General features: G+C 47.9%; 1 protein-coding gene across 2 annotated transcripts in view; it reads right to left on the reverse strand.

Annotated features, from left to right (window-relative positions):
* DCTN2 (dynactin 2 (p50)) overlaps positions 1–11992 on the reverse strand; it is a 13781-nt gene extending 1789 nt beyond the window's left edge. Inside the window, exons 1-13 of one of the 2 annotated variants that reach the window (XM_010839335.1) lie at positions 11776–11991; positions 10822–10890; positions 5268–5273; positions 2862–2958; positions 2641–2702; positions 2148–2246; positions 1718–1878; positions 1377–1527; positions 995–1060; positions 748–786; positions 492–569; positions 327–398; positions 19–121 (exon numbers count right to left, since the gene is read on the reverse strand). In XM_010839335.1, the coding sequence (XP_010837637.1) occupies positions 19–121; positions 327–398; positions 492–569; positions 748–786; positions 995–1060; positions 1377–1527; positions 1718–1878; positions 2148–2246; positions 2641–2702; positions 2862–2958; positions 5268–5273; positions 10822–10890; positions 11776–11811 (1039 nt within the window). In that variant the 5' untranslated portion in view covers positions 11812–11991. Of the gene's footprint in view, positions 1–18; positions 122–326; positions 399–491; positions 570–747; positions 787–994; positions 1061–1376; positions 1528–1717; positions 1879–2147; positions 2247–2640; positions 2703–2861; positions 2959–5267; positions 5274–10821; positions 10891–11775 lie in introns of both variants that reach the window. The other variant, XM_010839336.1, reaches the window with a different exon arrangement.
* Between the last annotated feature and the right edge of the window lie 3367 nt (positions 11993–15359).

A 15359-nucleotide genomic window follows, 5' to 3' on the forward strand; every position in this document is an offset into this window, starting at 1 on the left:
TTGTGGCTGGCCTCCCACCTTGTTCATGCAGCTGCTTGATGGTGACAAGTCTCTGTACCAGCTCAGGAAGGGAGGTGGCGATGGGGCTCCAGCGCTGTATGGTTTCATACAGCTGGTGCACCTGGAGGGACACCACAGTGGCCAACCTTCAGCCAAATACACACCATTAGGGTGAGACAAGTGCAAGCTGGGGCAACAGGGAAGCACTGCCTTATTTCAGCTGGTAAGAGCTTATGAGGACAGTGGCCTGAGGATTCAGTGCTCTCATGCTTTGCTCTTCCCAGCAGGAAAGGGTATGAAGATGGGAGGAAAGATCTCTTCCTGACCTTGCTCTGTGTATCTGCATCCTCTACAGAAGCTTTATGCTTGGCAATCTCATTCACTTTTCCCAGCACACTCTGAAAGCACAGATTTTAAGGTTGATAGTAAAGGCATCAAAGGTCTTCCAAAGTCACTAGCTGCCTGTAATTCAATTTGCCTCCACTTAATACCTGTAACCGAGCCTCCACTTGGTCCAAAACTGCAAGGTCCAGGGCGCCCACCTTCGCCTGCAACAGCTCTACAGTATCCTGGGGGCAGGGTCAGGACAAGTGTCATGAAGCAGACAGAATCAGACTAGAAGAGGCCACCTCATATTCCACTGAAGGTAATGAATAAACAGCTACAGATCCAAAAACAATTTCCTAAGCAAACCCAATCCGGATATCCCCTCTGTCATCCAAAGACTCCAGTTCCTTTTACACTCACCATGAGGCAGGCTCCCTGCAGACCTGCTGAAAGGGGATTCTGATGGGGAAAAGAAGCAAAGAAGTCAGTGGTTCTCATCTCTCCAGGTGATTACCACCTTCTCCCATCCTTTCTGGTTCCAGCAGGCAACTGCTGGCTGCTCCTGTAACTGGAACCTGTTCCTGACTCCTCCCTGGACTCTGTGGAATGCTGTGGACCTTAGGGCTCAAGATGTGAGGGTCGGAACAAGTATAAGAGAGCACCTGACCTGAGCATCCTGATCACAGCGTACAGTGGCTTCCAGCTCTGTCAGGCGCTTCTCGAGTTCTGCCACCTAGGGGAGGAAAGAGGGGAGATTTGCCATCCACCTACCTCCCTTCTGCTGCAGTGGGAAGTAAATCCTGCTCTTTGCTGGTCTGCTTGCCCTCCCCTCCCCTCTCCCCACCACTCTGCCAAGGGATTTCTTTCTCTGGAACACAGCCGTAGTCACAGTCTTAAATCAGACATCAAGAGGAATCAAGCATTCCCAGCACCCTCCCCCCAGATGTGATTCCTTGGAGGGCAACAGGAAAGTCTCCAGAGCCACGTCTTCCCTGGCTTCCAACATCACTCACACACACACAAACACATACACACACACAAAAACATACTTTGGCAGCTTGAGAGAACTTGTCCTGCTCAGGCCGAGAATGCAGTTCATAAGTGACCAAGCTGCTATCTGGGGGGGTTCCACTGGTGGTCTTGCCCCCTGAACCAGTCCCTTTGCTGTTCTTTGTTGCTTCCAGCTGCAGCAGTAGGCGCCTGGATCAAAAAACCAGCAATATTATCACGACTTGAAGGATGTGGGTCAGCTCAGTCACTTGTTTCTGCCTCCGGGTCAGCACTAAGGAACAGCTAGGCCACCTCTTCCCTTCGCAGCCCTGTCAATACCTGGCTGGAGTCCCTCTACACCCCAATTAGCAATGATTTCCCAGCAAAGTCTGGCACCCACTTAGCCAGAGCTCCATCGGGGTCAGTGAGGTTGATTGCCGCATCTGGTCCCAGCAGCTTCTCCAGATGGGAAGCAACCAGCTGCTGCTTCAGGGCGGCCAGCTGTTTAGCCAGCACCACGGGGGTCAGCTTCTCCTCAGTGGCTGATTCCTTCACTGTCGTCTGGTATGAAAACAAATAGACAGTGAGGGGTGCTAAGAGTGAGTCAAGAAAAAAAATAGATCAAGACCCTTAAAGATAGCTGTGGCTGAAAGTCACTGGGCTGCTCCTTACCCACTTACAGCACTAACTATAAATTCATGTGCATTCCCAAACTCTGAAAACCTCAGCCCCCTTAGGGAGGAGCTTAGGGAATTTTTCTCCTCCCGCTGGGAGGCCTTCCTCTTCTATGTAAGTCATAGCAGAAAGGCGAGAGGAGAGTCTACAGTTACCTTGATTTTTTCAACTTCAGTTGTCAGCTCGTGGACTTCATGCAGTAGTCTCTGGTACTTTTGCTGGGGTGTCTCCTTCACTCCCAGACCCTCTCCAAGCTAGAGAGCAAGCACAGACGGTGACATCACACCTCCTAGAACAGGGAACCTCAAGAATGTATCAAAAAAAAAAAAAAAAAAAAACAAGAATGTATCCAAACCCAGTCCGAATTTGTAAGGGTATCATACCCAAACCCAGTCTGAGTTTGTAAAAGTATCATACCCAACTAAGAATCCACCATCATCCTCACTCGAAGACCTGCAGAGAGCTGGAGGCCTGGAGACGCTCCATAGCCAACAGCAGGGGGACAAAGCATCCTCCCCTGCATCCAGCTGGGCTTCTGAGGACCCCCAACCAGAAAGGAACCCGGAATCCCACCTATACCCTGCTCCGTCTTAAATGCCCACTGGATAGGATCGCTGCACTATTCCCATCAACACACAAACAACAAACCATCTCATATTCTCCAGATTCATATCCCGTTCTTTTGGTTTTTCCAATTCGATCTGAGAAATCTGCCAAGAAAAGAAGATGGAATTGAGGGCCTGATCAAGACCCACAGTAGTCATGATCTCAGTGACTGTGAGGGCTTCCATAAGACAGCTCTTTCCCCAAAGCAAATATCAGTGAGGCCTGAGGTCAGGCTTCCCCATCCAATTTCCAACCAGTCTCACCAAGTCCCTTTGTGCCCACTCTCTTGTCTTTGAACTTGTCATAGGCAGCATTGGGATTGACAATGATGTGCTCCACACTGGTGCTCGTCAGTTCCTCCTGCAGAAACAGGTAGTTCAGGCCAGGGGCAGATTCATTCCCACCCTAGAACTTCCCAGAGCCTCCCCAAATCCCCAAACCATTAGAAGACTGGGCTCTACTTTCCCAAGGGGAAAGAAGGACGGCTCCAATCCAAGCTATCAACCCAGGTTCACCCTAGGAAATGAAAGCTTCCTGGTAAATTTGGAGTCTCAGTTGTATAAATATTAACACCCTGATTCAACTGGGAACAGAGGTAGCATAACCTCCCCACCCATTCTGTACATAAGCCTCCTCATCCCCTCCCCTTCCCCAATCCAACTGGGCCCTCCCAGTTATCTGGCAATACATGCACTCAGGGCAAGAAACCAACCTGACCTCTTTTAACCTCCCCCTCCCAAAAGTAAATTTCCTTGCTGCTGAGGAAGTCCATTTTCAAGCTAACCTCCCATCCTTCTGGAGGGAAAGAGGAGCAATCAGGCTACTAGCTCTTGAGTATCGGAACTTGCATGTGCTGCTAAAGGGAAGATAACAGCTTTTAGATACCAAAAAAGGTTGGCAGAGGACCTGGCCAGATGCCATTTCCAGACTGCCATGAAGTCAGGGAATTCAAGGGATAGAGAGAAGAGGCAGATACTGTGTTATTTTTTAAGGGACATCTTAGAAGCAACAGCATAAGCTGTATCTGTTTGCCAAGAGTACCCATCGGCAAAGGCCACAGGTACATTCTGAAACAGAGATAGCCCTGCTTCTTCTCAAAGAGAAGCTGCAGCACTTGCCTCTTCTCCCTGACCCTCAGCTGTTTCTCAAGCACTGAAGCTCTTCCATGAGGAGGGGACGTGGTAAACAAAGTGAAAGAAACTTCACCCTAGAAACTGAGGCAGAAAGGTTCCCTCCTTACTAGGTATCTGTTAGCAGTTCAGAGTCTAATAACTACACCAAAACCAAGTCCTCCAGACTGCATGTCTCTCCCTCAATTGTCAGCAGTCCAACAGGTCTCATCATGCTTCTGGAGAAGAGGAAGGAGACCTGGAAAGCCTTTTTCTTGGAGTGGACATCACCTTCTACTGGAGGAAGGCAAAGAAAGTCTTCTTTCTTTTAACCAGAACAATGGTTCTCAACCCTGCCTGCACAATAGAATCACTTAGAAAAGGGGGGGAGAAAAGAGGGATGGGCTCACATCTGTAGATTCTGATTGAATTGTTCTGAGGTAGGGCCAGGGTAGTAGGCCAGTTTAAAAGCTACCCAGGTCATTCTAATATGTATCCAGGACTGAGATTCTCTGACTGTCAGTGGGTACTAGGGGTTGATGTGTGTGTGTGGGGGGGACAGGTTATGATGGAGAGACATGGAGAAAGAGGAGCAGACACAAGCTCCACCCTTCATCTCTGCTCTGCTATTACCGAAGGAATCAGTGTGAGTGGCAGTTTTATAAATGAGGGAGGAGGCAGGTAAGGAGAAAATATCAACTGTGCTTTTTACCTCTTCAGGGAAGTGCTGAGCAGAGGGGCAAGAGCTAAAAAAGATTAAGGGAAAATAAAAGGTTTCAATGTCCCATATGAAAGTGCCTAGGGGAAAAAACAACTGAGTCACAAATTCTCTCAATCTTCTCTGAAGTGTTATGGCCAGAGCACCCACTGGTCAAATAACTGTGGTCTCAGGCCTCTAAAAAGTGTGTGTCTGAGACAGACTCATGTTTTGGAAAGAACATTACCCTCTCTCAAGTTCACCCTTAAGAATAAGAATATGCCACTCCTTTCTCTGACAATGAGGTAGGGGGAAAAAAAAAACCTCTTTAAAAGGCATAGTCTACAGACTAAGGAAAGCAATCACAGCTACCATTTTGTTAAGCCCTTACTATGGGCCAGGCACTACGCAGACGAGAACATACTTTCTTATTTAGTTTTCTAAAGAGGGAATGTGTGGAGTAAAAAAGGGTCACCACTAGAGTGTGAGTGTCGGAGCTTCTGGACATAGCAGGGATGGTCAGTGTTTCCATCTTACTAGTCCTGCTGCAGGAGCACGTCCTGGGGCAGAAGGGCTGCCCAGCACTGGCACCCTCCTGAAGCCTCTCCGAGGGTGCGGCTCCAAAGGCTCAGGTGGACAGCACACTTGAGCCCTTCAGAGGCACCGACTCTGCCAGTGTCTTGGAGGTCTGGTGGCATGGGCTGGAGGTAGTGTCATTACAGTGATTCATGAGATGGGAAAAGGTCAGCTGGGGTTGGGGCTGAATAGAGGAACAGAAGATTTAGTAGAGACAAAAGGACAGAGAACAACTGCCCATCATAGCACACCCCGTTAAAAAGCAGATGAAAGGTCAGGCTTCTTACCAGCTCCTTGTGGTTTCCCCAGAGGTGAGAAAATCAAAAGAGTTAAAAGGAAAGGGATGGGGAAATGGGGGTGAGGGAGGGAAAAAAAAAAGACAAAATTGTTATTAGCAAATTGTCACATGCACTACATGACAGTCTTCAAATATACTGCATCACAGGGCCCAGGGGAGCCTAGCAAAATCTGGGGCCTAGCCAAGAAATTTCAGCTGGGGTCACTGCATACCCCAAGAGAAAGAAGAGCTTGGGACCCTTTCCTCTCTGGTGGTCAGGATGTCGTGAAGCTTTGCCGTGAACAGCAGCAATTCAGGATCACCTGGGAACTAAGGGTTAGGTGTTGCGAGCCAGTGGCATGGAAGAAAGTGGGGGCAGAGAAGGCTGGGGGAGGCAAGGAGAAGCTGTAGAAATGGCAGAATGTGAAGCAGAGGCTGTGGAGATAAGAGTCTGAGGGCTTGTAGCTGATTGAGGGTCCATGATTCTCAAGGGGAGTAGTTCATGGCTCAAGTCTTCCTGTCTCTCGGTTTCTCTAGTTTTGAAGAATTAGGCATTTGAATGGCAGAATCAATCATAATGCGGGTGCTTACGTAGGTGGTTTCATGTGACTTTGTGTTAAGCAGAACAGAGTGAACTTTCTAGATTACAGATGGTAAGTTCAATGAAATTCGAAGTACCTAACTGCAGCCCCATCCTCATTCAGTTGCCAGAGGAGAGGCAAGGCAAATCCTGGTCCCTTGTGTAGTCTGGTGTGTTTGTATCCATCTTGAGTGCTTGGAAACTCACCCTACACTCTGAGGGATCCAGAGCAACTCTGCCATGACGTGCTAGCACAGAGTCCAAAAGACACCCAGATTCACAGCTACCAGACATGTGCAGAACATATTTCTTCAACCCTCTGTTCACAGGGATTGGAGGGTATACAATGGGAAAAGTAAGAGTCTTTCAAAAAGAGGTCTTATTTTAGCTCAAGCCACACAGATAAGGCTCCACTTTCAAGCAAGACTGGTTGAAGAATTGCCAGGAGAGGACGGATATATGTGTATGAAAAGACATGATGGGATAAAAACAACTACATTCTGCCCCAGAGATTTCAGCTAGATGCATCAGAACTTCAACCTCTAGCCCAGCCAAGACTCCTCTCTCAGTTCAAGGCAGAGGTGGATCCAGGTCCTGTGGTCTAAGGCTGGGATGTCTCTGCAGAATATACTTTACCTTTCTCTTGCCTCACCAAGATAAAACCAGCTTGATTAAAAACTCAAGGGAAAAGAGAGGACAATGGGCCATAAGTTCAAGTCCAAGTCATGAGGAATAAACAGAATAGGGGAAGACAGAAAAAATTTAAAAAGGAAAAGTGGTATATTAATTTGTAAATTATATATACCACCTCCAAGTCTGACCTACAGGTGGGTTAGGAAATGAGATTTTTGGGATAATGTCTGTAACCTGGAATAGTAACAATCACTATGGGAGCTTACTACACCCAGCCAACTTGATTAGAATTCTAAGTGCCTTGATCCCAGGTACATGACTCCCCAGTCCCTCTCATTAATAACCTCCCAGACTCCCCAGGGCTGTTTGGCTAAGTGGCTGTGCCTCAGAGGGCAAGACCTGAGGTTCTAGATCAGAAACAGGAAGAGGTCACTGCCACTCCTTTAGCCTGTTCAGGCTCTTTGCCAACACCGCAGCCAGGGGGACTTCAGAACCATGAGGACAAGGAAGATGGATAGAGCTGTAGAATAAAACTGTCCAGGATGGACCCACACAATGCTGACCATCCAACAATTTCTAAAGGAAGGGTACAGAAACAGGAAGACTTGTGGAAGCACAAAGAATCCAAGTTAGTCCCTTAAAATGCATATAACATCCCTTTCCTAGGCCATTTACCTTCCTCTAAAGGCTTAGCATAAGGGAATATTAAGATGAAGTTTTCATCTTAATCAGGTATAATCCACACACTGCTAAGAAGTGAGGACTTCTGCTGTCCCCCTTGTTCTTAACCCTTGTCCAGAATGGCTAAACGTCATTCCTTTTCTCTTAACTCCATTTCAGTTTATGGAGGAGAAAGGCAACCCCCTTCCAACTCCTGCTCTTAAATTCCTCATGTCCAGAAGTGTTCCTAGTCTCCATGTTTCTATCCCATCCTCCACTGGACAGTTTTATTCTGCAGACCTCACAAGGGGAAGACACAATGATTCATGAATCACAGTTGTGTTTCTAAACCTTGATTAAGAATCTTTAACCATGAGGCCAGCAGGCCCCTTAGTGACCCGGCTAGAGATGCATGAGAATTTAAAACAATTAGCTGCGACAATAGCACAGTGACAGAGCATTGCATGCAAGATGGCAAATGAAAAAAAACATGCAGAGAAGAAGCACTGAATGGTCTTACTTGTGCAAACTAGTGTCCAGGCAAGGTGGTGAGGAGGGAGGATGGGGAAGCATTAGGAAAAACTCCGGTAAGTTCAATGCGCCAACAGTCAATGAACACAATCAAGCACACTCTGTGATATCCCGAACTGTAAGGGAGAGAACTTACTATTTCCCATCTCAGGCTGGTGGAGGCTCTGGCATCATTTACCCTTTGGAGAACTGAAGCCCCTGCCAGGGCCCCACCAAGCTAAGGCTAGGTCATTTCCCCTTCCACAGGGTACCAGGATAGGTGTGGCACAGAGGGAGGAACTAATCCTGTTTCTAGCAAGTTTTCTAAACTTACTCCCCCTTGCTCCAGCACTTCAAAAGCGGGGAGCAGAATGCCTATACAGACCCAAGTGTAGCCTGTGGGCTCAGTGGGGAGGGAATTCCAGCTGGGAATTAGCTTTCCTGACAAGACATTTTAAGAAAAGTTTCCAAAAAGCTCATGGCCCAAATCAACCCAGGAGTATCTGGTATGCAGAGTGGATCCTCCTACACTGAGGAAGAAAGGGCTAGCCTGTGTGGTTTTCTGGCCCATTCACTTCAGAATATTTTAGCTCCTGTTAAAATTGTTTTAAAGGGATAGCAGGAAAATCAGGACCATTTTTACCTAAAATAAAACCTTTTACTATTTCCTCTTCCATCCTTCCCACTATGGGAATTGCAAACTTTTCCGTTTAAGTTAAACTAGCAATTACAATCTTTTGGGTGTATTACAGGGTATTATTTCCTTCAGCAGCCTGATTTCTTCCATAGTGGAGCGATCAAAGGAAGAAGGTGAAAAGACAGGGAAGGTCGTCGATAACCTTTGACTACTACTTTAAATAAAAATCTGGAGACTGCCCTGAAAGGTTCCATTAAGAAGTTGATCAAATTGGTTGTCTCCAGGGAGGAACTGACCATTGGCAGGCATCAGTGGGAAGAAATACTTTTTGTTCTATGTATATATATTACCTATTTTAAAAACTAATAAAATTAAAGTTCCAAATAATCTGGAGACTAAGGCAGAGCACGCTCTTGCTGGAGTTAAGAAGGTGACTGAAACCTCATGGTTCAGCCACAATAGTGGTGGTGTGCAGTGTGACCCATACTGGGTCTTGGGAAGGTAAGTGAGAAGGGGACCAGCTGTTAGTGAGAATCCAGGCCTCAAGGAAATGAGGATGCTGGATTGTCTAAGTACAACCAACTGCTCCTCAAGTTGCACACTTACGTCAGTATTAAGAGCAGTGGCAGAACCATTAGTCAGCTGACTTCCCGAAAGCTGCCCTCGTAAGGCCCACAGGGACATGCAGGGGCCAGAAACATTAGCTGACATCAGGAAACATCTCAGGTCTCCCCCACTCCCGCCAGGGCTCCTGAAGTACCTGAGAGTCTCCTGACCCTACTCACTCGTCCCTAGTGATAGTGTCATTCTGCTGAGCCTTAGGTGATGGAGGCAACTTAGCTCCTCGTGTTTACCATCCAGTTCTTATCTACTTCTATACTGGTATTCTGGCTACATGCTGCAGGAAATGGACATCAGCCCATCAGCCACCCCACTGGATGCTACTAAAATAGGCTGCTCAGGTTCAGCAGGGAGAAATAGCCAATCAGGGCAGAAGAGTCAGGTTCTTCCATGCCTGGGATGAAGGTCATGCTCCTTTTATTAAGAGATAGCCCATGATTTCAAAAGGAAAATTACAATTTATTTTTTGGTTTGGAAAGGGGACTGCTATGATATTAGCTGTTTGATCATGGTCAGTGACAAAGGGACAAACTTCCACTCATTATTTCACCATGAAGGTTTGATATTTTATAGGCCCTAGGCCAGAGCTGAACAGTCTCTGAACTATGGTAGCAGAATGGAGTCCTCAGTATATATACTCCTGCCCTCTGAGTCAGAGATAGCTTCCTAATAAGATACCTCTTAGAGTGAAGGTGCACACCTAGGTCCTGAGCAATGACACCATCTGCATTATCTCCAGATACTCAAGTTTGGGGGACAGACTGACATGCCAGCAAGTACAGAAGCAACAAGAACACACCACTCAGAGAGGGGACAAGGAAGGTGTTCCCCACAAAGAAGGAACCACTTCCACATGGGGGAATCAAATAAGGAATAAGTGAGTACGCCAAGCCATACATTGTAAGCCAGCAACCAGCATTCTCCAGAACTAACCAGCCCCACAGACGTAGCCACAGGACTCACAGACACACATACAGAGCCTGTTCCCACTGACTCTTGGTCACCACTTTTTTGAGATCTCACACCATCAATGTGACCCTAGCCCAGCTCTCTTTGCAAATTATAGAATCTAAAATACATCCTATAAGACATGTGAACAGATCTTTGCTCCCCTTGGCACTTACACTCAGAGTTTCCACTATGTTCACTTCACTCACTCAGTTTTTTCTTTCATGTTTCCTATATGTATCCTAACTCCCCCAGTAGTCTGGGGGATTTTTGAGGGCAGGGACATTTTTTCCTCTGTACTGCACAAAAATCAACACAAAATGAACACATTCAATAAACAATGCTAAGTGGTTTCCCTTATGGTTAAAATGTGTCCATAGCTAATTCCTTCCTCTTGAGTTCTTCCTGAATCTGAAAGTGCTATCAAGTCCTCTCCTCTGCTAATATGAAACATTTATGTTCTTCCTCAAATTCGTTCTGCTCTGACCAGCTCTCTTATCTTTCTGAAGTCTCCAATTCATTTTCCTTGCCTAGTGGATTCTGGATACTCACGTAAAAGAGTATTCCTCTATACTTCAAAGTCTAGCTTGTTAGGATGTTAATGAACATTGAGTGAGAGATATATATTATGAAATAGAAGGTCTAGGTCTTAAACTCATGCACTTTTTAAGTACGCAGGCTTCATGATTCATTACCATGGACTAGCACTACCAGGGCTAAGTCACTAGCACCCAGCCTGTTTTGAGATATTTCAATTTTATTTAAAAGGCCTAAGAATCAGGCCTCTTAGTTTTAATTCCACTGACCTGACTCTCCTTCCTGGCATTGCTCATTTGCAAGTCCTGCAACCTACGTATCACTCAGGCTGGGTTGGCATACCCGCTTATTGCTGTAGCTCGCCAGAAAAGGGAAAGGGCCTGCCTGGGAGAGAGAGATCAGAATCCACAGGAGTCCTGAGGCACCACATAATCTTACCGCATCAAACTCTGCTTGATCATCCTCAGGCAGGTCGCTGGTTTCATAAACATCTGGCTCGTTCCTGGCCTGCAGGTAGAAGCAGTGACCATCCAACCTCACTACCCAGCACTACCCAGCAACACCCCTGACCCCACTCCATTTGAACAAGTATAACAGAGAAGTCAGGCTGTGATGCCAGGATTCTGCCCCTTCTTTAACCTGCCGGGTGGACTGCATGTCATTTCCCATGTCTTAACAGGGGTGGGGTAACAGTGGAGATGACTGATGGTAAATGGTGAGTGTTAAGTGATGACAAAGATGTTGCCCTGAATCTGAAGAATGACGGGTCCTGGGCAATCAGAAGTAGGAGAGGAGCCATCATTAGGCCCTGCACACACTACCCTGGCACAAGGGCTGAGAGTGACTCAGGACCTTAGTACACAAAGTCCTATTCCAACCCCCCACCCCGTGAATGCAAGTAAGGCAGCACAAAGGGAGGTACATGCCGGCATGTGCGGGGCTTGCGAAGGAGGTTCCCCAGAGGACAAGAGTTCTCTATCTGGGGTTCTGTCACGGTAACCTCCTCACTCTTTGCTGAGTGAAGGCCATCACCAAATGGCCTGGTTTGTGTGTCTGAGGTGGGGGTGAGGGGCTTATGGGAATATCTGGGGAGAAACGGGAGGTGTAGACACGGATGGTAATAAGCACTAGAGAACGGTGCTAAGTGCCTAGAGACCATTTCTGGGCGAAGAAACCGGCAATTGCCGGAAAGGGGCCTTGTAGGCCTTCGCATAGCCCAGCCCAGTCGGGTCGGAGTCCGAAGGGTGCTGGGGCCGGTCAGGGAGCTAGCGGCAGGAGCCCTCGGGGCTGAGGAGGGGTGCAGGCGGGAAAGGTCACGGGTTGGTGTCTGTTGGGGGTCTTTAGGAGGTTGGGGGCGCGGTCTTGGGGAGCCAGGGCCGGCCGTGTACTCACAATGCCGGGAAGGTCGGCGTACTTAGGGTCCGCCATGGCGGCGGCGAGGCAGGGTTGGGGGACCGGGGCCTCGGCAGAGCCGGGGCCGGTGCTCGGGTAGGGGAGAGGATGGGTCCTGGTCCGGGTTAACGCGGCCGCAAAGGGAGCGGCGGAGGAGGCGGAGGAGCAGAAAGTCTCGCGACAGGAGTAGTACAGGGGAAGGGTGAAGCAAAAGTCGCGAGAACAGCCCGCTACCACACCCCTGGAGAACCAGGGATTGGCGAGAACGAGGCCGGGAATGAGGTAATGGCAGGAAACCGCCGCCTAGGATTGTGGGATATGCAGTTTTGGCCCACCCGGCTTGGGCGGGGACCGACGTTAACGAGCTTTGGGAGCTGTGTCATGTAACTTATTTTCTTTCGTCTTTATAGCGAGTCTGTGAAAGAGCTTTTACAATTCCTGTTTTTCGGTGGATAAATTTGTTGTTCAGTCGCAAACTCCTGTCTGCTGCTAAGTCGCTTCAGTCGTATCCGACTCTGTGATACCCCACAGACGGCAGCCCACCAGGCTCCCCTGTCCCTGGGATTCTCCAGGCAAGAACACTGGAGTGGGTTGCCATTTCCTTCTCCAATGCATGAAAGTGAAAAGTGAAAGTGAAGTCGCTCAGTCGTGTCCGACTCTTAGCGACCCCATGGACTGCAGCCTACCAGGCTCCTCCGTCCATGGGATTGTCCAGGCAAGAGTATTGGAGTGGGTTTGCCATTGCCTTCTCCCAACTCCTGTCTAGCTCTTGGCAACCCCATGGACTGTAGCTCGCCAGGCTCCTCTGTCCTCCACTATCTCCCAGTTTCTTCACATTCATGTCTATTGAGTCGGTGATGCTATCTAACCGCTATCCATGTCAAGCTCCCAGAAATTAAATGACTGGGTAAAAACAACACTACTAGGTATGCTAAGGCACAGCCAGGGCTTTGAAACAACAATAAGTAAATTTAATAGCGATTTGATCATGTTGGGAATGAGAAAGTTAACTAACCTCAGGTTAGGGCTGTCAGATAAAATACAGAGCACTTAGTTAAATTTGAATTTCACATAAACAACTAATAGTCTTTACAGTATAAGTATGTCCCATAGGATATGTAGGACATATACATATCCATACACATGTCCCATAGGATATGTAGGACATATACATAAAATAGACACATTTTACTATTTTATCTGAAATTCAAATTTAACCAGGCATCCTGTTTTTGAATCTGGCAATTCTACCACAAGTTAATAAATAAACGCTTGGTAGCACCCTCTGTGCTCTTAATCCCTTCACTAATTCTGAAGATCAGCCCTGGGATTTCTTTGGAAGGAATGATGCTAAAGCTGAAACTCCAGTACTTTGGCCACCTCATGCGAAGAGTTGACTCATTGGAAAAGACTCTGATGCTGGGAGGGATTGCGGGCAGGAGGAGAAGGGGATGACAGAGGATGAGATGGCTGGATGGCATCACTGACTCGATGGACGTGAGTCTGAGTGAACTCCAGGAGTTGGTGATGGACAGGGAGGCTTGGTGTGCTGCGATTCATGGGGTTGCAAAGAGTTGGACACGACTGGGCGACTGAACTGAACTGAATGGTTTTCAGACTTTTGAATTTCACAGTTTAAACAATTAAAACAATATCAAACCTTTTTGAGGATAGGCATAGTATTGCTACTTTTTTATTTTGCCAAGTAAGTATTTGCCAAATCTGTTCTCTACTATTACCATCATTACTTAGTAGAAAAGTACAGAAGGACATACAGTACTCTCAGAATAAAAGATATTCCTTTGAAACAACAAATCCAGCTTTATGAAAAACCTACCACATTCACATTGTGTAGTGTTTTTTTTGCCGGGAGGGATCCATGCACAGTAAACTTTTGTCTGACCAGTGACCCTGCATTGACTAGTATTTTGAAACCCCTTCACTAAGGATGTCATCCTGGAGCCCCTGGGGGCCTAAGGTTGGGATATTTCCTGAGCTTGCAGGATGCTGCAACAATTAGAAATAGTGCCAGACCAAGTAACTGGAGAGATGCCTGTTTTCCTGAGTTTAGAACTCATTGTCATTCAATGTGTACTCTCCTGGCTCCTCCCCAAGCCTTTCTCTCCACAGTGCTACTGCCTTGCCATCTAGTTTCTTATGGTGAACCCCTTTCCTTCAATTTCCTTAAGATTCAAGGTGGGTTAGGGGTATATGTCCAACTCGGAAACCCCTTTAGCTGTGTTCTGAGTGGTTAGGTCTTGTTTGGCAGGCCGTCATTCTCTCCTCCTTGCCTCAAGTGACCTAGACACTTACCAGACAATTGCTAAGCAGAACCTCCCTCCCTCCTTCCTTCTTCTCCCATCACCCTGCTCCTCCCCCGGCCTAGAGTCTCAACTCCTGCAGTCTAACTCTGTTGGCCAGCAGAGGCCCTGTGACGTGGAGAAAAATCAATCCCGCCAGCTTCTAGGTGGTTCTGCCCAGGGGCTGCAGCAGGAATCTGACCGGAGGGGAGGAAGGACATGGAATTTCTAGACTTGGCTCTCTCTCTCTCTCTTTTTTTGCCAGAGAAGGGGGAGAAACAGAAGAAAGGCCTGAGAAAGGGGCTGGAGTGTTGGGACTGTTCAACAGAGTACTGCGACAGGAAACATACTCACATAGGTGCCTAAACCTGCCTGAAGCCCAAATGCAGATGTCAGCTCTAGAAGTCCTTTCTTCAAGCCCCTCTGGTCTTACCCACCACCATCATTTCTCCTCCGTCACTGCTTTATGACTTCCTCCCTCTTGCATAAGTTCCTCTGGGCCACTACCATCCCAGCCCCAAACTATGAGGCAAAAATGAGAATTATCTGCTTTTGAATTCTGATAGACCAAAATAGGACCCTGGTAGCTCAGTTGGTAAAGAATCTGCCTGGCAATGCAGGAGACCCAGGTTCGATCCCTGGGTGGGGAAAATGCTAGGGAGAAGGAAATGGCAACACACTTCAGTATTTTTGCTTGGAGAATCCCCATGGACAGAGGAACCTGGCAGGCTACAGTCCTTGGGGTCGCCAAGAGTCAGGCCAAAATAGAGACCTAGTGGGGACCTGGTATCTATGTTGGGGAGAGAGTAGAGTCCTTTTGGATGTAGGAGGGGAAGGAAAGAACCAGACTTCCCTTGACACTCCTCTTTGAAAAATGGACCCTGGACACCCACCTCCATAGAGGTACAAGTAGCTGCCCCTGAAGGTTTCAGTGAGCTGAGGATTTTTGAGAGGGTTGTGGGGAAAGAGAGGAGGAGACGTGTGCTGCCAATCTGGAGAGAGGACTGTGATAGAGGTGAAGGATGCCCTGGAATAAAGGAGGTGCGAGCGCTGTTGACTCTGCCTCCGACGGGGAGACAGGCCCACCTCAGATCCCTTAGCCCTTCCAGGGGGTTGGAATCCGAGGGAGGGACAGACGGGTCAGGATTGTGAGGGTGGGACCTAGTGAGTGACTTGGGTGGGGAAGGGGTGAGGACACGTTAGTCTCCGAGCGTCAGGAGTCGGGAGAGGAGGCAAGAAGAGAGCAGAGGTGCCACCGTCCGTCGGTGGGCGCCGTGGGGTGGC

The sequence above is a fragment of the Bison bison genome, unplaced genomic scaffold (assembly GCF_000754665.1).
Source record: "Bison bison bison isolate TAMUID 2011002044 unplaced genomic scaffold, Bison_UMD1.0 scf7180017864115, whole genome shotgun sequence".
Lineage (NCBI taxonomy): Eukaryota > Metazoa > Chordata > Mammalia > Artiodactyla > Bovidae > Bison > Bison bison.